Genomic DNA, 22,467 nt, shown 5'->3' with positions numbered 1-22,467 from the left:
TTTGACAGGTGGTCTTTTAATAGCCATGTTCTCTCTTTGTCCTCTCTTCTTTTTACCTAATTTCTTCAGTGTTTTCATTTTAAATTCCATAGGAATGCCAACTGCTTAAGCTTTTCTCACCTCTTAAGAAAATTTCTTTCAGCAGCAGAAACCTAGGGTGCTGCTAATTGGCTTTGCCTGACACTAGGCAAATATGGCTTTAAAGCAACTGTGACATTGTTGGCCAGCTAGCACAAATGCCAATCACCAAAGTCAGTTTCTCTGAGAACTTCACAGATGTTTCTATTATTATCACGAAAAAACCACACGACTATTCACACAAGTATCTCTGATGCTATTCCAAACAACCTGATTCTTCACATTTAGACAGTCACTTTCACGTCTTACTGCTCAGTTTCTAAGTGCTTCATTAGAGAAGTTCAAAAATAATCATCATACAGTGATTGGACTGATAAATCTAAGTTCTGAACTTTGCCAAGAGAAAAAAAAAGACTTCTGGTATGTCTTCAAAAATCACTTGCTTCAAGGAATTTCCTGTACCATGCTCAAATTAGTTTTAATCCAATATTATATTATTTTGACTGACCTTGTGCATATTTCTCAAAAGAATAGTCAAGAGATGTTTTGCTAATTAGATCACTTTCATGATAAAACATATTTAAAAAGAACAAATGCCTATTTGGGGTGTGACACTCAGCTAATTTTAAAAAATTGTTTGTGGTACCCATTTATGTATCTACACTGAGATGCAGAGCCAAGAGTTCTTGCTGATTTTACAATCCCTTTGGGTTATGTAATACATATTATTCTGCTGATAATAAGTCATATGAAGCAGCATTTTGCTGTATTGACATGGCCTAGCCAAGAACAACAAGGAAAAGAAACAGCATTTAAAAAAAAAAACTGGCAAAATGTTTATGAATTCTAATCCTCTGCACATGAATAAATACATCTGACAAAGTACAGAGTCTCTCAAAAAAGCCCTTCTTGACCTTCTTAATTTGAGTTCAATTGCATGTTCAGTGTTGAGAAGCCAGAGTAGGTTCTGCCAACGTTTCAAGCTCAAGCTTTACTATATTTTGTTACTTGTAAAAGTGAAATCCCAGATAATAAGTTATAATTACCCTATTAATCACCTGAAAAGGGAGTCTGGAGGAAAATGGGATTTGAAATTGCAATAATTGGTATCCTGAAAGACATCCTTTTTTATTTTCTTACCTAGAGCCTACCACGTAAAACTACTATGAAAACAACACATATGCATTTTTTCCAGTGGTGAGGTGCATGCAGTATGCCTTATAGGTTAGTTTTTCTAAAGGAATGAAACTTAAAACTTCAATGTAGTCATGCTGTTAGTCATGATGACCTCTGAACTGGAAAAAAATACAGAAATCCAGACCGTGGATTATAAATTATATTGTCAATGAAAGTGAGAAGAACTTTTTGTTTCCTAAGTTGTTTCAAGTATTACGTTTTCATTTCCTTTTTTCAAATGACTTCTAATGCACAACACATATGTATTTTTCTTTCATTTGTCATTTAAAAAATCTGTCTTTCTCTTAGCATTGTCTCCTTTGTATATTGATAGATTTGACACATCAAAATTTACTTTTCAGAGTTTAATACACCAAACCCATCTGTTACCAAAATCTATATTTCTGCTTATATCCCTCAGATTTCTCAATTTAAAAATACAGAAAGACATAGATTACTTAAATCTCTTTGATTGAGTTCAAAATGAAAAAATTTTAGATCATGCTGATGTAGTTGAAGACATCCAACAGAAGGAACAGGCAGTATTTAGGGTATTATAATAACTAAAAAAAAACATTTACCATAAGACATCCAGAAAACTGAAACTGGTTAAATAGTCAATGTGGCCAAATATAATCATTTAGTTTATCACTTTCTGGAACTTTTAGTATTTATACACCCACATGGGCATGATAACATTGGCCAATGATACTTTTTTCCCTTCCTCTATTTCACACCTGGTCTTTGTAAAAATGTAGAGCAAAGGAATAAGTTTCAAACTTTAAATTAGGTGACAACCCTCTAGTGTCAGCAATGGCTCTATGAAAACAGTATCTTTGACCTCAAGGTATAGAACTCATATAACAAACTGATCAAAGGCCTCCCAGTCAAATTAGCATACCAGGGAAGGAAGGTACAAAAACACATCCATTTTGATTTTTCAGTAAATTCAAATAAATTAAGAAAAACAGTAATTCCATACAACTGACTTGCATCTGTTCTGAAATACATCATCTTTTAAAGTGGAGACCACAGGAAAAATTATTCCATCCTCATTGCAAATCCTCCTATGGAAGGTGGGAGTGGGCCAAGTGCAAAGATTACAAGAGCACAGAGATTGAATCTTATTTGAATAAATTAGCTCAAACAAAGCCAGTGAAATCCATAACATCCTTTCACATAGTTGGAAAAGTTGCTGGCTTTTGCAACTGGATAACATTTCTTTTTGGGCAGGTCAATCATCCATGGAGCCACAATCCACAACATACTGTGATTTTCTGCACATCTGGTGTAAGCCTTTACATGCAAATATTAAAACCAGTCTACTTCCTTAAAATGTTTCTATATCTAAAATGAAATAAGTAATTTTAGAATACAGGTGGATATGCAAAATATGTTATCTAGTAGGCAAATAGACTAGCCCAACATTAACTGATAAGGTATTATAATAAAAGTAGTATTTCTTTTTTGCACTCCTTTATTTCAACATCAACAACAAAGAATACAAAAAAAATTAAAAACCTCAACATTGATATTATTTGTTCATAGCAACCTCAGAAATATTCAAATATTTAGAATATCTTAGGCACCATGAACTATGTGTGCTATGAAATAGCAGTCCATCAAATACATTTATCACCACATAGTTACATCCTTTGAGTTACTGCGCTGCTAATATTACACAACAGAGCACTGCTCAAGTCTACTCTTTTAAAGCGTAAAGACAAACTCAGCAGCCTTTACATTCTCATATTTTCCTTCAAATTAAAAATGTTCATATTTACTTAAATATTGCACAATAGTAATACTGAAGCATCATATGCTTGAAAGATAATGATGACAATAAAATATATGCATTTGGTGTGCAAAATAAAAGGTATGTTTTCCCTTCAAAAACACTACAGGTGAAAACATGAGTTGAAGACAATATGAATGAGACATTGTTAAAATGATTAAAAAATTTTATTTTTATTGAAGGATAAGTGCTTAACAGAATTTTATTGTTTTCTGTCAAAACTCAACATGAATCAGCCAGGATATTTATATGTTTATTTTATAAGCAAAGTAATATTTCAAGTTAATAAAAAAGGCAAAATATATAAAGTAGTTATAGCATTCTGTATATTCACTATTAATAAAGGAAAGTTCAAGTTGATCAGTGTGTCTGACTCTTGCAACTCCATTGACTGTATAGTCCATGGAATTCTCAAGGCCAGAATATTGGAGTGGGGAGCCTTTCCCTTCTCTAGGGCATCTACTCTACGCAGGGATTGAACCCAGGTCTCCCGCATTGCAGGTGGATTCTTTACCAGCTGAGCCATAGGGGAAGCTCAAGACTACTGGAGTGGGTAGCCAACCCCTTCTCCAGGGGGTCTTCCAGATCCAGGAATCAAACCAGGGTCTCCTTCATTGCAGGCAGATTCTTTAGCAACTGAGCTCTCAAGGAAGCCCATTAAGAAATGAATTGACATAAAAATAATGGATGCACATAAACTTTGAAATATTTGTTGAATTGTAATCACTTTGTCCAAAGGATTTCCATGGTCTGGAAGTGAATCTAATGGTAATTTGATCTGAAGTCTGCAGAGTAGTGAGAAAATATGTTGTAATTCAGTTATGTGATGTGGAAAAAAAAAAAAAAAGAATGACCTTTGGCAATTCCAAGTTCAAATCTTGGATCTATTGAGTTCTGGCTGCATGACTTTGAATGAATTTCTCAAATCTCTTTGAGATACATTATCACCACCCACAAGACATAAATAATATATATCTCTCAGTTCAGTTAAGTAGCTCAGTCATGTCCAGCTCTTTGCGAATGCATGGACTGCAGCACACCAGACTTTCCTGTCCATCACCAACTCCTGGAGCTTGCTCAAACTCATGTCCATCGAGTCGGTGATGCCATCCAATCACCTCATCCTCTGCCGTCCCCTTCTCCTGCCTTCAATCTTTCCCAGCATCAGGGTTTTCCAATGAGTCAGTTTTTTGCATTAGGTGGCCAAAGTACTGGAGTCTCAGCTACAGCATCAGTCCTTCCAATGAATATTCAGTGTTGATTTCCTTTAGGAGTGACTGGTTGGATCTCCTTGCAGTCCAAGGGACTCTCAAGAGTCTTCTCCAACACCAAAGTTCAAAAGCATCCATTCTTTGGCATTCAGCTTTCTTTACAGTCCACCTCTCACATCCATACATGACTACTGGAAAAACCATAGCTTGACTAGATGGACTTTCGTTGGCAAAGTAATATCTCTGCTTTTTAATATGCTGCTTAGGTTGGTCCTAGCTTTAATTCCAAGGTCCAAGTGTCTTTTAGTTTCATGGCTGCAGTCACCATCTGCAGTGATTTTGGAGCCCCCAACATAAAGTCTCTCATGTTTATATTGTTTCCCCATCTAATTGCCATGAAGTGATGGGACTGGATGCCATGATCTTAGTTTTCTGAATGTTGAGTTTTAAGCCAAATTTTTCACTCTCGTCTTTCACTTTTATCAACTGGCTCTTTAATTCTTCTTCACTTTCTGCCATAAGGGTGGTTTCATCTGCATATCTGAGGTTATTGATATTTCTCCCAGAAATCTTGATTTCAGCTTTTGCTTCATCCAGCCCAGCACTTCTCATGATGTATTCTGCACATAAGTTCAATAAGCAGAGTGACAATATACAGCCTTGACATACTCCTTTCCTGATTTGGAACTAGTCTGTTGTTCCATGTCCAGTTCTAACTGTGACTTCTTGATCTGCATACAGATTTCTCAAGAGGCAGGTCAGGTGGTCTGGTATTCCCATCTCTTTCAGAATTTTCCATAGTTTGTTGTGATCCACACAGTCAAAGGCTTTGGCATAGTTAATAAAGCAGAAATAGCTGTTTTTTCTGGAACTCTCTTGCTTTTTCAATGATCCAACTCATGTTGGCAATTTGATCTCTGGTTCCTATGCAGGATACAGGATGCTTGGGGCTGGGGCATGGGGATGATCCAGAGAGATGATATGGGGTGGGAGGTGGGAGGGGAGTTCATGTTTGGGAACTCATGTACACCCATGGTGGATTCATGTCAATGTACGGCAAAACCAATACAGTATTGTAAAGTAAAATAAAGTAAAAATAAAAATTAAAAAATAATAATAATAAATAAATTAATTTAAAAAAATCTCTTTTGCCAAAAAAAAAAAAAAAATCCAGCTTGAACTTCTGGAAGTTGAAACCTGCACTGTTACAGCCTGGCTGGGAGAATTTTGAGCATTACTTTGCTAGCATGTGAGATGAGTGCAGTTGTGAGGTAGTTTAAGCATTCTTTGGCATTGCCTTTCTTTGGGACTGGAATGAAAATAAACCTTTTCAAGTCCTATGGCCACTGCTGAGTTTTCCAAATTTGCTGGCATATTGAGTGCAGCACTTTCACAGCATCATATTTTAGGATTTGAAATAGCTCAACTGGAATTCCATCACCTCCACTAGCTTTGTTCATAGTGATGCCTCCTAAGGCCCAGTTTACTTCACATTCCAGGATGTCTGGCTCTAGGTAAGTGATCACACCATTGTGGTTATCTAGATCATGAAGGTCTTTTTTGTATAGTTCTTCTGTGTATTCTTGCCACCTCTTCTTAATATCTTCTAATTCTGTTAGGTCCATGCCATTTCTGTCCTTTATTGTGTACATCTTTGCAAGAAATATTCCCTTGGTATCTCTAATTACCTTGAAGAGATCTCTAGTCTTTCCCATTCTATTGTTTTCCTCTATTTCTTTGCATTGACAGCTGAGGAAGGATTTCTTATCTCTCCTTGCTATTCTTTGGAACTCTGCATTCAAATGGGTATATCTTTCCATTTCTCCTTTGCCTTTTGTGTCCTTTCTCAGCTATTTGTAAGGCTTCCTCAGACAACCATGTTGCCTTTCTTTTTGGGGGGGTTGGTCTTGATCCCTGCCTTCTGTACAATGTCACAAACCTCTGTCCATAGTTCTTCAGGCACTCCATCTATCAAATCTAATCCCTTAAATCTATTTCTCACTTCCACTGTATAATCATAAGGGTTTTGATTTAGGTCATACACGAATGGTCTAGTGGTTTTGCCTACTTTCTTCAATTTAAGTCTGAATTTGGCAATAAGGAGTTCATGATCTGAGCCAGTCAGCTCCCAGTCTTGTTTTTGCTGACTATAGAGCTTCTTCATCTTTGGCTATGAAGAATATAATCAATCTGATTTCAGTATTGATCTCGTGATGTCCATGTGTAGAATCTTGTGTTGTTGGAAGAGGGTGTTTGCTATGACCAGTGCATTCTCTTGGCCATACTCTGTTAGCCTTGGACCTGCTTCGTTTTGTCCTCCAAGGCCACATTTGCCTGTTACTCCAGGTATTTCTCGACTTCCTACTTTTGCATTCCAGTCCCCTATAATGAAAAGGACATCTTTTTTCGGTGTTAGATCCAGAAGGTCCCTTTGGCTCAGCTGGTAAACAATCCGTTTGCAATGCCGGAGACCTGGGTTCGATCCCTGGGTTGAGAAGATCCCCTGGAGAAGGGCAAGGCTACCCACTCCAGTATTCTGGCCTGGAGAATTCTATGGACTGTATAGTTCATGGGGTCGCAAAGAGTCAGACACTACTGAGCGACTTTCACTTCACTTCACTAGAAGGTCCTATATGTCTTCATAAAACCATTCAACTTCAGCTTCTTCAGTATTACTGGTAGTGGCATGGACTTGGATTACTGTGATATTGAATGGTTTGGCTTGGAAACGAACGGAGATCATTTTGTCATTTTTGAGACTGCATCCAAGTACTGCATTTCAGACTCTTTGGTTGACTATGATGGCTACTCCATTTCTTCTAAGGTATTCTTGCCCACAGTAGTAGATATAATGGTCAGTTCAGTTTAGTTCAGTCGCTCAGTCGTGTCCAACTCTTTGCGACCCCATGAATCGCAGCACGCCAGGCCTCCCTGTCCATCACCATCTCCCAGAGTTCACTCAGATTCATGTCCACTGAGTCCGTGATGCCATCCAGCCATCTCATCCTTGGTCATCCCCTTCTTCTCCTGCCCCCAATCCCTCCCAGCATTAGAGTCTTTTCCAATAAGTCAGCTCTTCGCATGAGGTGGCCAAAGTACTGGAGCTTCAGCTTCAGCATCAGTCCTTCCAAAGAAATCCCAGGGCTGATCTCCTTCAGAATGGACTGGTTGGATCTCCTTGCAGTCCAAGGGACTCTCAAGAGTCTTCTCCAACACCAAAGTTCAAAAGCATCAATTCTTCGGTGCTCAGCCTTCTTCACAGTCCAACTCTCACATCCATACATGACTACTGGAGAAACCATAGCCTTGGTCATCGGAGTTAAATTCACCCATTATAGTCCATTTTAGTTCACTGATTCTTAAAATGTCAATGAACTCCCCAGGTCAGTAGGTGCCCAATGTGCTGCTGGAGATCAGTGGAGAAATAACTCCAGAAAAAATGAAGAGATGGAGCCAAAGCAAAAACAACACCCAGCTGTGGATGTGACTGGAGGCATCGGTTGGTGGTGTCCTGCTGCAGGGTTGGGGGCACTGAATGCAGTGGTGTGTGCATGGGACCTTTGAAGGGGGTCTCCATTATCTTCATTGCCTCCACCATAGTTTGGTCTCAGGTAAATAGCCGGGAGGGAACACAGTTCCACCCATCAACTGAAAAGTTTGATTAAAGATTTACTGAGCATGGCCTCGCCCATCAGAACAAGACCCAGTTTCCCCCTCAATCTCTCCCAGCAGGAAGCTTCCCTATGCTTCTTATTCTTCTCCATCAGAGGGCAGACAGAATGGAAACCACAATCACAGAAAACTAACTAATCTGATCACATGGACCACAGCCTTATCTAACTCAATGAAACTATGAGCCGTTCCATGTAGGGCCACCCTAGATGGATGCGTCATGGTGGAGAGCTCTGACAAAACATGGTCCACTGGAAAAGGAATTGCAAACCACCTCAGTATTCTTGCCTTGAGAACCTCATGAACAGTATGAAAAGGCTGTTCAGTATATGTTCAGTATCTAGGCTGAATATATCTCTCAGCCTAGATAATTTACAAATGGTGACAGAAAAAAAAAGAATTTGTAAATATTTTTAAGACTCCAGATCAAGAGGGTAACATAGGAGATTCCTGAATTTTCCTCCTTCCGTGGATGCACTGCTGAATGTGTAGCTACAAACAGAGCAATTTCCTTGAAAGAAACAAGCTGAGTGACTCCTACATATTGAGACCATGAGAAAATACCCACGTCAAAATGAGTGGGAAAAGGCTAGGTATACTTTTACCAGGAAACCTCAACTCCCAGCCTCTTCTTGAGGAGTGAAAGGGTTTGTATTACAAATCCAGCACCCCAACGCTTAAGGCCCCCACCATAAGAATGGCTCCCAAAACACCTAGCTCTGAAAGCTAACAGGGCTTGGGTTCTCGAGTCCCACAGGACTATAGCAAACAAAGAAGCAGTTGTTAAGTATGTGAGCACTTAACTCTATAGCTATCCCCTCAGGGGTCAGTGCAGAGAGAGCAGGCAAAAACTAGAAATCAATTATAAGAAAACTGTAAAATTCTAAAATATATGGTTATTTAACCACATGCTGCTGAATAATCAATACATCAAAGAATAAATCAAAAGAAATTTAGAAAAAAATACCTTGAAATAAATGAGAATGGTAACACAAAATACCAAAACTTATGACATGCAGCAAAAGCAGTTCTAAGAGAGGAGTTTATGGTGACAAATGCTTACATTAGGATTCAAGTCAATGTATGGCAAAACCAATACAGTATTGTAAAGTAAAATAAAGTTAAAAAAAACAAAACAGTTTTACAGCCACTCAAAAAAAGAAAAAAGAATGGTCTCAACTAAACAACCTAAATTTAACTTAGAAAACTAACAAGTAAAGAGTGAACTAAGGCCAAACTAGTAGAAAGAAGGAAATAAAAAAGATGAAAGTAGAAAATAATAAAATAGAGATTAAAAAGGCAATAGAAAAAAATCAATAAAACTAAGCTGGATTTATGAAAACATAAACAAAATTGACAAACTTTTAACTAGACTAAGTAAAAAAGAGAAAAGCCTCAATTAATACAATCAGAAATGAATAAGGAGACATTACAACTCAAAATATACAAGTACAAAGGAACATAAGATACTATTATAAACAATTATATACCAAGTTAAATTGCTTAGAAAAAAACATAACTTTCTAGAAACAAAAAACACCTCAAGATAATGAAGACACAGAGAAATCTTAACAAATTACCAGTAAGGAGACTGAATCTATAATCAAAACCTCCCAACAAAGAAAAGTTCAGAATTAGATGGCTTCACTGGTGAACTGTATCAGAGAGGAAGTAATACCAATCTTTGTCAAATTCATCCAAAAAATTGAAGAGGAGGGAAGCTGTCCATACTCATTTCTGGAGGTCAGCATTTTCCTGAACTGTGGTGTTGGAAAAGACTCTTGAAAGTCCCTTAGACTGCAAGGGGATCAAACCAGTCAATCCTAAAAGAAATCAGTCCTGATTATTCATTGGAAGGAATCCAATGAGTTACAATGAATTCACTCAAAGGACTGATGCTGAAGCTGAAACTCCAACACTTTGGCCACCTGATGTGAAGAATTGACTCATGGGAAAAGACCCTGATGCTGGGAAAGACTGAAGGCAGGAGAAGGGGATGACATAGGATGAGATGGTTGGATGGTATCCCTGACTCGATGGACATGAGTTTGAGCAATCTCCAGGAATTGGTGATGGACAGGGAAGCCTAGTGTGCTGCAGTCCATAGGGTCGCAAAATGTCAGACACAACTGAACTATTGAACCAAACTGAATTTTCCTGATACCAAAATCAGTAAAGAACACTAAAGAAAAGAAATTACAGGCCAATACCCTTGATGAACATCAAGGTTCAAAATGCAAAATCCTCAAAAAATATAAGCAAACTGAATTCAACAGTACATTAAAAGGAGTTATGCCATGATTATGTGGAATATATTCCACAGATGCAAAGGTAGTTCAACATCTGCAAATGAAAAAATGCAATAAGCCACATGAACAAAATGAAGGATAAAGATTACACAATCATCTTAATGGATGCAGACAAAGAATATGACAAAATTCAATATCTTTTCATGAGAAAAACCTCCAATAAATTTGGGATAGAAGGTTTGTTGTCGTTTGGTCACTAAGTCATATCAGACTCTTTTTGTGACCCCATGGACTATAGCCTGCCAGGCTCCTCTGTCTATGGAGCTTCCTAGGCAAGAATACTGGAGTGTGTTGTCATTTTCTTCTCCAGGGGATCTTCCTGACCCACGGATCAAACCCACATTTCTTACATTGCAGGCAGATTCTTTACCTCTGTGAAGGAAAGCATACTAACATAATCAAGTCCCATACAAGAGAACGTATAGGCTTCCTGGGCACCTCAAATGGTACAGAATCTGCCCATGATGCGAGAGGCCTGGGTTTGGGAAGATCCCCAGGAGAAGGGCATGGCAACCCACTCCAGTATTCTTGCTTGAAGAATTCCATGACAGAGGAGCCTAGCCAGCTTATAGTCCATGGACTCACAAAGAATCAGATACCACTGAGTGACCAACACTTTCACTTTCATGAGAAACTCACAGCTAACATTGCACTCAATGTTGGAAAGCTGAAAACTTTTCCTGTTTTCAGAAACTTTTCCTTTTTCCAGAAACAAGACTAGGATACCCAATATTGCCAAAATGTTCTTCACCATAGTATTATGAGTACTGTCTAAAGAAATTAGACAAGAAAAAGAATGAGGCATCCAAGTCAGAAAAGAACTGTTACTATTTGCAGATGACATGATATATATAGAAAACCCTATATATGCCACAAAAAAATTGTTAAATGAGTTCAACAAAGTTGTAGGATACAAAATCTACATAGAAAAATCAGTTATGATTCTACACACTAACAATTAACTATCTGAAAAAAATAAAACAAAATCCCATATACAATAGCATCAAAAACAATCTGCTGCTGCTGCTAAGTCACTTCAGTTGTGTCCGACTCTGTGCGACCCCATAGACGGCAGCCCACCAGGCGCCCCCGTCCCTGGGATTCTCCAGGCAAGAACACTGGAGTAGGTTGCCATTTCCTTCTCCAATGCATGAAAGTGAAAAGTGAAAGTGAAGTCATTCAGTCGTGTCCGACTCTTAGCAACCCCATGGACTGCAGCCTACCAGGCTCCTCCGTCCATGGGATTTTCCAGGCAAGAGTACTGGAGTGGGTTGCCATTGGCTTCTCCCCCAAAACAATCTACTTAGGAATAAAAGTATCCAAAGAAGTGAGAGACCTATACACAAATATCTTTTAAGACACTGATAAAAGAAACTGAAGACACAAATAAATGGAAAGATATCCTAGGTTCATGGATCAGAATGATTAATATAATTAAAATGTCCATAACATCCAAGTGAGATATAGATTCAATGTAATACCTATCAAAGGGCATTTTTTACAGCAACAGAAAAAAAATATTAAAATTGAAATGAAACCACAAAAGAAGGCCAAATAGCCAATGTAATCTTGAGACAGAAGAATAATATCAGAGTTATCACACTTCCTAATTTCAAGTTATATTACAAGCAATCAACACAAGTCATGGTATTGGCATTAAAAGCAGACATACAAGTTAACAGACAGAAGAGAGATCCCAGAAATAAACTCATGCATACACAATTAGTTTTCAGCAAAGGACCCAGACATACTCAATGGAGAATAATCTCTTCAATAAATGGTAATGGTCAAACTGGATAGCCATATGTAGAAGAATGAACCTGCATCCCTATCTTAAACATAAAAATCAATTCAAAATTGATTAAATATTTAAATGCAAGACTTGGAATCATAAAACTCTTGGAATAAAACACAGGGGGTAAGCTCCTTGACATTGCTATTGGCAATGGTTATTTGGATTGAGAACAAAAGTGAAAACAAAATTAAAAACAGGTCGGACTATATGAAACTAAAAAGCTTCTGCATAATAAAGATAATCATCAATAAAATGAAAAGGCAACTCATGGAATGGGAATAAATATTAACAAATCATATACCCAATAATCAATTAGTATCCAAAATATGCAAGGGATTCATACAACTCACTAGCAAAACACACAAAACCAAATGCCACAATTCAAATTGGGCAAAGGACCTGAATATGTATTTTCTAAAGACAAACAGATGGCCAATATATACATGAAAAGGTGTTCAACATCAGGAATCATCAGGAAAATACAAAATCAAACCATAATGAGATATCACCTCACATACTGCTAGGATGTGTAGTATCAAAAAGAGAAGAGAGAAATGCTGGGTGAGGACGCTGGGAAAAGGAGACCCTTGTGCATTCTTGGTAGGAAAGTAAACTAGTACAGTCACTAAGGAAAACAGTAGGAGGTCCCTCAAGAAACGAAAAACTGACGCATCACATAACTCAGGAATCTCACTTCTGGGTAAATATTCAAAATAAATGAAATCACTATTTCATTATCTCAAAGAGACATCTGAACTCCCAAATTTACTGCATAACTATTCACAACAGTCAAGGTTTGGAAACAGTGCAAGCATCTCTCCCTTACAGATGAATGGATAAAGAAAATGTAATACACAGACACACCAATACACACACACACACACAATGGATTATACAATCTTAAAGGAAATCCTGTCTTTTGTGACATTATGGATGAACACAGAAGGTATTATGCTAAATGAAATGAGCTAGACAAGAAAGAAAATAAAATTTACCTAGAACCAAAAACAAACAAATAAAATAATTGAACTCATAGAATCATAGGGTAGAATGGTGGTTGCCAGAAGCTGGGGGTTGGGATGGAATAGGGAAAATTTGGTAAAAGTTTTTAAACTTTTAGTAATAAGATGAATAATGCTTGAAGATCTAATGTATACAACCGTGAATATAACTGCTAATACTCTATTGTATAATCAAAATTTCTAAGAGAGTAGAACTTAAGTATTTTCATCCAAAAAAAGTAACTATGTGGGGTGATGAATGTGTTAAATTAACTCAAGGAGGAAAATCATTTAACGATGTCTGTACATTGTTAAATAATTACATTGTCAAATAATTACACCTATATATGTTAGATATATGAATTATAATATTGTATTCCAATTATACTTTTAAAAGCTGAAAAAATATTTCTAAAAAGTTTCCCTCCCTGAACTAACATAATCCTACAGAAAATATTGAGAACTTTTCTTTGTTAGTTCTTTCTCAGTGTTTCAGTGCTCATTAGCTGAGTCAATATACAGACCAATTCCTCCTATGTGTTATTTTTACATGTTTACTGAGCTCTACCAATAAGCTGATTGAGGGGTGTACTGTATGGATTCTATAACTGGGCAAAAGTTACAGCATAAAACAGGAGGACATGTAAACTTTTCTTATCTACAGCTTGCGTTCTTCCTGTAAATTTTAAGAGCAACATTGTGTTTTCTGAGTATGTACAACGTTAAGAAAGATAAAACATATGCATGCATACATTCCTGGTCCTTTAACCCCTGCTCTTTTGTACTTTTAGTTTTTTACCTCATTTCCTAGAAGGGCATTTACGCAGGCTTCCGATGCATCGCAGATGGCTGTGAGATCATGTCCTCCTTCTAGAGCCAACACCACATGCCCATCAGCCAGTGTCATCAGCTGCTTCGTCAAATGACCAAAGCCTACCGCAATGCAAACAGAACATTTCAAAGTATAAATTAAAAGTCGACTGACCACTAGAAGCTAATACTGACTGAGCATTTATTGTGTGTATGTCCTTTCTCAGTGCTTCCCACGTGCTAACTCATTCAATACTCACAATAATTTGATTAAATTTTTATCAGATTTTGATAATTTGATAAAAGATCTTGGATCACAAAATCCAAGATCCTGCAGCTAAGAAGTCTCACAATTAACATTTGCACCAGTCACATGTGCAGTCTTCACTGTGCACATTGTGCCTTTTACAGTACATTCTGTGTACACCTGGGTGGAAAGTGTTCGGCTGATATTAATAAAGTATGCAATTCCATTTCCTTAATATGTTTCTTCTTTCCATCATTTGCCTTTATTATAAAAGGAAGAAGTTTTCCATGTATCACCTCAAATTACATAGCTATCACATTAGATTTTATAGGCATTCTTTTTACTATGAAATAGCTGATGAATACAAAAATTAATATCTATGTATGACATAACAAACAAGTGGTCACTCACCTCCCAATTTAAGGAAAATATTTTTGAAGCCCCCTGCATGCAACTCTCTAATAACATAACTCCCCCTCATTGTGGGTAATCAGGACCCTGAGTTTATGACTCCTTTGCTTTTCACTGTTTAACCTGCTTATTCTGGAATTTTATAAAAATGGTTTTATACTTTTCCAACATGCTCTTTTCACACTTTGGGTTAGTTCATTTCTGTCGATACATGTAACAACAGTTTTATGCTCTCTAGTAGGCCATTTAATGAATATAAAATAGTTTATTTACCCACTCTCCTGTTGACAAATATTTATGTTTTTCTGTTATTAAAAAAAAAAAAAATGCCCCTATGGGACTTTCCTGGTGGTCCAGTGGTTAGGACTCTGTGATTTCTCCACCACGGGCCTCTGTTGGATCCCTGATTAGAGGAACAAGGATCCCACAAGCGACCAAAAAAAACCCAATAAGAACATTCTTATACCAGCCTTCTGGTGCACACATGCAAGAGTGGAGTAAAACTGCTGTGACTTACAACCTGCTAAATAAAACCAGATCATTTCCAAAGGACTGTGATCAATCCCCACTGTGAGAAGCAGTGTGTATCAGAGTCCCAGTTTAGTTTCATCCTTGCCAACATTTGGTGTGATGGGCCATTCATGTGGGTGGCAAAGAATGGCATCTTACTGTGGTTTCATTCAGAATAAGGAGAAACCTTTCTATTTCTACTCTGAATTGAGTTTTTATTATAAACAGATGTTGAATTTAATTATTTTACTACACCAAATGAGATGGTTTTTCTCCTACAATTTCATAGTATTGTGAGTTGCATTAATATTTCAAATATTTAGCCATCATTGAATGTATGGAATAAAGTAAGTTTGGTTAGGATATAATATCATTTTCATACACACTGAATTTATTTGACCAATGCTTTGTTTAGGATTTTTTCACTATGTTGATGAAAGAGGTTAATCAATAAATTTCTATTATTTTACTGACTATGTTGAATTTTATTATGGCTGGACCTTCTTTTTCTATTATTTGACCCTAGAATGTTGGGTAGAAATCTTCTGTAAACCATTTGACTTTTCCGTTTTGTTTGAGGAAGACATTTACCTATTGAGAATTTTCTTAGGGATTAGGGGACTATTCTTGCTTTCAGTATCTTCCCAAGTTACATTTTCCCCAAAATTTGTATCTTTTGTGTTCAAATTTATTCAATAAAGTTGTTTATTACCTTATCATCAGATTTTGGAACCCCAATGAGATGTAGTCATTGTTAGTACAGTCTCAACATCTCTGAAGTTTTCTTTTATTTATTTTCTGTCTCTTTCTGTCCGACATTATGTGTATTTTTGTTGCAGATTTACCTTCCAGGCTTTTTCACTCCAGATGTATCTGGTCTGCTATTTATACTTTCATCAATATTTTCATTTCAGTGATTCTGTTGTTCAATCCTAGGTGTTCTTTTGGTTATATTTCATAACTTCTTAGTCACTTTAATCTTTCAAGTTTTTATTTCTTTAGACATAATTATTTTATATTCTATATCTGCTATTTGACGTCTTTATGGTTTAGTTTTACTATTTTTGTTTCTGCTGATTCAGCCTCATAATGTCTTAATTTTCCTTTGCTTTTTTTTTTTTTTTGAGTTCATATTCATCAGAACTTTGTATATGAGAAAGCTTGGAAAACAGATTTGAATATATTTACCTCTGGAACCCAAGATGAGTGGGATTTTGTTTACTTCTGCTGGATGGCTGAAATATTGCCAAGCGGGATAAATTTTAAATCCTGACCAAAGGGTTGTTTTTCAAAATGTACAGATAATGTAAATATGGATCCCAAAACTTGATTACAAATTGTCACAGAAAAGACATTTTTTTTCCCTTTTCATTCCCTTTGAAATTCCGTATTGACAGTTATAGCTAAGATCAATTTGTTGTTTTGTTCAGCAGTGTCTCCTTTTCTCCTATTTATCCTTTTCTTTAGAGTTGGCTCTTTGACGTTCCTTTCTTTATTCTGCTCTCCAATCAAAACCCTTCCCTTTGGAGACCGAAGGCTTTGACTCCCTTTTGGAGAATGCAGGAGTCCTTTAATGCTCAAACTTTTGCCAACTACATACTTTAGGATGGCCCACAGTGGCCAATAGCTACAGTATTTGTTTGCTTTTCTTCCTCTTTTTGGAAGTCCTCCACAAATTTAAAAGAGTAGTTTTCATATTTACATGTAGGAGTATTTCAGAATATATAGTCTCTCATGTTGCCAAATGTAAATCTCTTGTTCAGTGTCTTAAAAATTATAACAATTCATCAACGTGCCCAATTTTAGGAACAATTGAAAAAAAGAATAAATAAAAAACACACCATTGTTTAATTTATGAACTTCCAGGGAACATATATTTAGTTTTTAAATCAATTATTATATTTTTTAAGTAATTAATGGATGTTTTGCTACAGGGTAACATCTGGGCTCCGCTCACAGATCCTCAAATGCTCAGTGGCTCACAAGTTCCTGAATCAACTTGTTGAAAACAAGTGGCCAACATTTCAGAGTAGGAAGACCCTGAACTCACCTTGTCCCCTGGGCACACTGGAATTACAACTATTACAGAGCACCTATTGAGGAGAAAGACTAGAAGGCTATCAGAGATCTTCTACAACTAAAGACATAATGAAGGAACTGCAATGACATGGGTAGGAAGGGTAAAGGTGTGGTATAGTCAAGAGCTGTATTCCAGGGTGGGGACCACAAACACGAGGATAATCACAATTACAGAGTTTCTCCCCAAGGAATGAGGGGTCGGAGGCCTATTACAAGCTCCACAGTCTGGGTGTCCTACACTGGGAAGCCAAGATCCTAGAAGTTTGGCTTTGAAGGCCAGTGGGGCTTACTTTTGGGAGGGTCAAAGGGCAATGGGAAATAGACCCCAGTCTTAAGGCATACACAAAATCTTACATAATTCAGGACCCAGGGCAGGAGTCACAATTTGAAAGGAGCCTATGTCAGACCTACCTTCTGATCCTAGAGTAATGGAAAAAGCTCTACAAACAAGAATACTCTCCCCAGCAAATCTTTCATTCAGATTTGATGGAGAGATCAAAAGCTTTACAGACAAGCATAAGCTAAAAGAGTTCAGCAAAACCAAAAAAGCTTTATAAGAAATGTTAAAAGAACTTCTCTATGTGAAAAAGAAAAGGCCATAACTAGAAATACGAAAATTACAAAAGGAAATATTTCATTGGTAAAGGAACATATATACAAAAGGTAGTGAATTAGCCACATATAAAGCTAGTAGGAAGGTTTAACGATCAAGGAAGTAAAATCCACATAAGTACTACTTATCTACAGTAAGTAGTTAAGGGACACACAAAACAAAAAGATGTAAAATGCTATGTCAAAGACTGTAAATGTGGGAAATGAAGTTAAAATTCATAAGAGAGCAGCAACTTAATCATATTTCTGTATGTCTGTGTGCTCAGTTGCTCGGTCCTGTCTGCCTCTTTGCAAACCTATGGACTGCAGCCTACCAGGCTCCTCTGTCCACTGGTTTTTCCAGGAAAGAATACTGGAGTGGGTTGCCATTTCCTGCTCTAGGGGATCTTCCTGATGCAGGGACTGAACCCACTGTCTCCTGCATGTCCTGCATTGGCAGACAGATTATTTACCACTGAGCCACCTGGGAAAGCCCCCATATTTACATTTAAATCACTATATATAAACCTCATGGTAACCACAAAGCAAAAATCTAAAATAGATATACACACAGAAGAGAGAAAGAACTCAAACATAATTCTAAAGATAGCTGTTTGCCTTTAAAAGACACATGAAAACTCAATGCACTCAACAGATAAATATAGAAAAATATATCATTTGTGGTTATCGGAGGTGGGATTTGGGGGGAAGGGGAATTACATGAAAGCAGTCAAAAGGTGCATACTTCCAGGTACAAGATAAATAAGTACCATGGAAATAATGTACAGCACCATAAATCTGATCAACAGTGCTGTGTGTCACATATGAAAGTTGCTAAGAGAGTAAATCCTAAGAGTTCTCATCAGAAGGAAAATACTTTTTCTATTTCTTTAATTCTGTACCTGTTGATGATGGGTGTTCACTAAACTTACTGTGATAATCATTTCATGATTTATATAAGACAATTTATTATGCTATACACTTACTTTGGGGGGCAGTTTTGTGTTTACAGAAAATTTAAGCAGAAGCACACCACCCCACCTTGCTGTGGTTTCCCCTATTAACAACATTCTGCATTAGTGTGGTGCATTTGCTACAGTTGATGAGCCAATAGTTTTGCAAAAGTTTATGACCAGGCTTTTCTCTTTTTGTATAACTCTAGGGGCTCTGACAGATGCATAATGTCATGTATCCACCATTACAACATCATACAGAATGCTTCAAGGCCCTATAGATCTCCTGTGTTCCACCTATCATACCTCCTCTCTGCCCTGCAACAACCCCTTATCTTTCTTGTTTCTGCAGTTTTGCTACTCATTTTTTCAATGTTTACACTAATTAAAATTATTAGTTTCTTTTATTAACCATTCTAAAGTACAAGACTATATTTCACTCTCCCTCATTTAATACTTATATATAATATCAATATTTCTATATTCATGAAAACTTAAATCAATTACCTTGAATATGAAATGCATGGTCTTCAAGCCTGCCTAGGCTGTTTTCAAGCCTGACCAATCCTCTCTTAAATATTATGGTTTTTTGTGTGAAAAGAAAGTAAGTTTTCAGAATACAGTTGGCAGAACCAAATCAAAGTCTATAAAACTGTCAAGCAATAAGACCCCAAAACCAAACTAAGTTGCTTCCATTTTGGAATAATGAAATAATAGCTTCTTAATCCTTGGAAATGCACCAAAATATTCACTCCATAAACTAGAGCTGTCCAGAATTTCAGCTTGGGTATAGCACTTGAGGTTAAGCATGAATAAGACAAATCTATTATGATAGAAGTCAAAATATCCACTTTATAATGATTGTCTGTTTCTAAATACTTGGCAAAACAATTCTAAAAATATTTAAAAGTAGATGAAAATTGTTTCCAAGCATTATTTTCCACACCTATGGGTCTCACAATGATACCAAGAAAAATCTTTTCCACAGGCCATTTAAGAATGAGGCTGACCACATTAAACTCCACCTTTTTATCCAACTGCTATGAAAAGAGCAGTAAGCTTACAGAAAATGTGTAATGCAAAGTTCCGATCCTTAATGCTTAGAAATATTCTTGGTCTAAGTCAAGCAAGACACAGTAAATAATTCCATTCTGGAAGAAATATTCATAAAACTCACAGACAAATATTTCTGCTAACCATATTGTTAAATATTCTGAACAGCTTTTCCTGTAATATAAGCCACGGCCACAGTGATAACTTTAGAAGATATAATAATAAATCAAGCAGGTATGCCAAATCTTTCACACTGAAGGTTCCTAACAATTGAGAATTCAATTATCTAAAGTCACTGCTGAGCAGATCAAATCACATGGATTTTAAAAAGGAAAGGGGGAGAGAGAGGGAGAAAAATCTCAAATCTGATTTAAGTTCACTCTTTTCCTTTGAGAATAAAAAAAAGTCCCATAAAATACCAAATTTAGATGGGATAGTAAAAAGTGGAAGGAAAGAATGGAATGAAGTTAATCTTTGATCTCTATCCAAATTCCTCTTTCTTTTACCTACAGGCTTTATTTCCATTCACATGTTGCCCATGTGATCTCTGGAGCCATAGATTGAGGCAGCTGAACTTTGAGTTATCCTTGCACAAAACATTCAAGTGGAGTATAGAAATAAAATTTCTGAGTCCTACGCTCTCTCTTCTCATCAAAGCAAGGAATTTAAGAACAATGTTTTACTTCTGTTAATCTGAGTTCTACTGTGTCCATTGTAGAGGGATCTGAAAAGCTAAGTGTGGCTACCAGTGTCAAGGTATTACTCTTCCAGATATGTGAAAAAGAAGATTCAATGGTGTGTGTGGTTATGTGATTAGAGAGTTACAGAACATAATTTTAATGGGCATAATTACAAGTTACATTTGATAGCTTTTACTTCTAGGGCACAAAAACTCATCCTACTGGTCACAGCAAACTGAATTCGCACAGCTGAAAAATTACAGCTGAGCACAGTGCCAGGAAGGTTGTCCTCAAGGAGGTTTGAGTGTCCTGAGTGTGAGGGCTCATGGGAAAGAAGCAATTAAGCAAGAAAGTCAGTCTGTATAATGTGTGCTGAGCTGAAGCAGCCACAGATATGATATGGGGATGGAACTAGGCACTCAGGGAGGAGGCTAGGGTAGCAAGACGGATGGGGTCAGGTCAGTTCTAGAATTGATATGCAGTTAATGAAAAATCCTAAGAGATGATACTGTTAAATTGCTGCACTCAATATGCCAGCAAATTTGGAAAACTCAGCAGTGGCCACAGGACTGGAAAAGTTCAGTTTTCATTCCAGTCCCAAAGAAAGGCAAAGAATGCTCAAACTACTGCACTCATTACTGAAACTACTGCACTATTACACTCATTTCACATGCTAGCAAAGTAATACTGACAAAAAATTCACCAAGCTAGGCTTCAACAGTGAACTCCCAGATGTTTAAACTAGATTTAGAAAAGGCAGAGGAATCAGAGATCAAATTGCCAACATCCATTGGATCATAGAAAAAGCAAGAGAATTCCAGAAAAACATCTACTTCTGCTTTATTGACTATGCTAAAGCCTTTGACTGTGTGCATCACAACAAACTGTGGAAAATTCTTCGAGATGGGAATATCAGACCACCTTACCTGCCTCCTGACAAACCTGAATACAGGTCAAGAAGCAACAGTTAGAACCAGACATGGAAAACAGAACGGCTCCAAATTGGGAAAGGAGTACATCAAGGCAGTATATTGTCACCCTGCTTATTTAAGTTATATGCAGAGTACATCATGAGAAACATGGGGCTGGAAGAAGCACAAGCTGGAATCAAGATTGCTGGGAGAAATATCAATAACCTCAGATATGCAGATGACACCACCCTTATGGCAGAAAGTGAAGAGGAACTAGAGAGTCTCTTGAAGTAAATGAGGAGAGTGAAAAAGCTGGCTTAAAACTCAACATTCAAAAAACTAAGATTATGGCATCCGGTTCCATCAGCTCAGTTCAGTTCAGTTCAGTTCAGTTCATTTCAGTCGCTCAGTCATGTCCGGCTCTGTGACCACATGAATCGCAGCATGCCAGGCCTTCCTGTCCATCACCAACTCCCGGAGTTCACTCAGACTCACGTCCATCAAGTCAGTGATGCCATCCAGCCATCTCATCCTCTGTCGTCCCCTTCTTCTCCTGCCCCCAATCCTTCCCAGCATCAGAGTCTTTTCCACTGAGTCAACTCTTCGCCTGAGGTGGCCAAAGTACTGGAGTTTCAGCTTTAGCATCATTCCTTCCAAAGAATCATTTCATGGCAAATAGAGAAACAATGAAAACAGTGATAAACTTTATTTTCTTGGGCTCCAAAATCACTGCAGGTGGTGACTGCCACCATGAAATTGAAAGATGTTTTCTCTCTGGAAGAAAAGCTATGATAAACTGAGACAGCATATTAAAAAGCAGAGACATTACTTTTCCAACCAAGGCCTGTATAGTAAAAGCTATGGTTTTGTCCAGTAATCATGTATGGATGCTAGAGTTGGACCATAAAGAAGGCTGAGCACCTAAGAATTGATGTTTTTGAAATGCGGTGTTGGAGAAGACTCTTGAGAGTCCCTTGGACTGCAAGGAGATCAAACCACTCAATCCTAAAGGAAATCAATCCTGAATATTCATTGGAAGGACTGATACTGAAGCTCCAATACTTTGGCCACCTGATGTGAAGATCGGGCTCATTAGAAAAGACTGTGATGCTGGGAGAGGCAGGAGGAGAAAGGGATGACGGGGAATGAGATGGTTGGATGGTATCACTGACTCTTTGGACATGA

At 37.3% G+C, this 22,467-nt stretch overlaps 1 protein-coding gene across 1 annotated transcript in view; it reads right to left on the bottom strand.

Annotated features, from left to right (window-relative positions):
• Window positions 1-22,467, bottom strand: part of HDAC9 (histone deacetylase 9) — a 584,217-nt gene that overhangs the window by 59,551 nt on the left and 502,199 nt on the right. Inside the window, exon 22 of the mRNA XM_052639177.1 lies at window positions 13,837-13,970. Coding sequence (XP_052495137.1) covers window positions 13,837-13,970 — 134 coding nt within the window. The remainder of the gene's footprint in view (window positions 1-13,836; window positions 13,971-22,467) is intronic.

This window comes from Budorcas taxicolor, chromosome 4 (genome assembly GCF_023091745.1).
Source record: "Budorcas taxicolor isolate Tak-1 chromosome 4, Takin1.1, whole genome shotgun sequence".
In the NCBI taxonomy this organism is placed as follows: Eukaryota; Metazoa; Chordata; class Mammalia; order Artiodactyla; family Bovidae; genus Budorcas; species Budorcas taxicolor.
The sequence above is the reverse complement of the archived record's forward strand: the minus strand, read 5'-3'. Positions and strand labels throughout refer to the sequence as shown.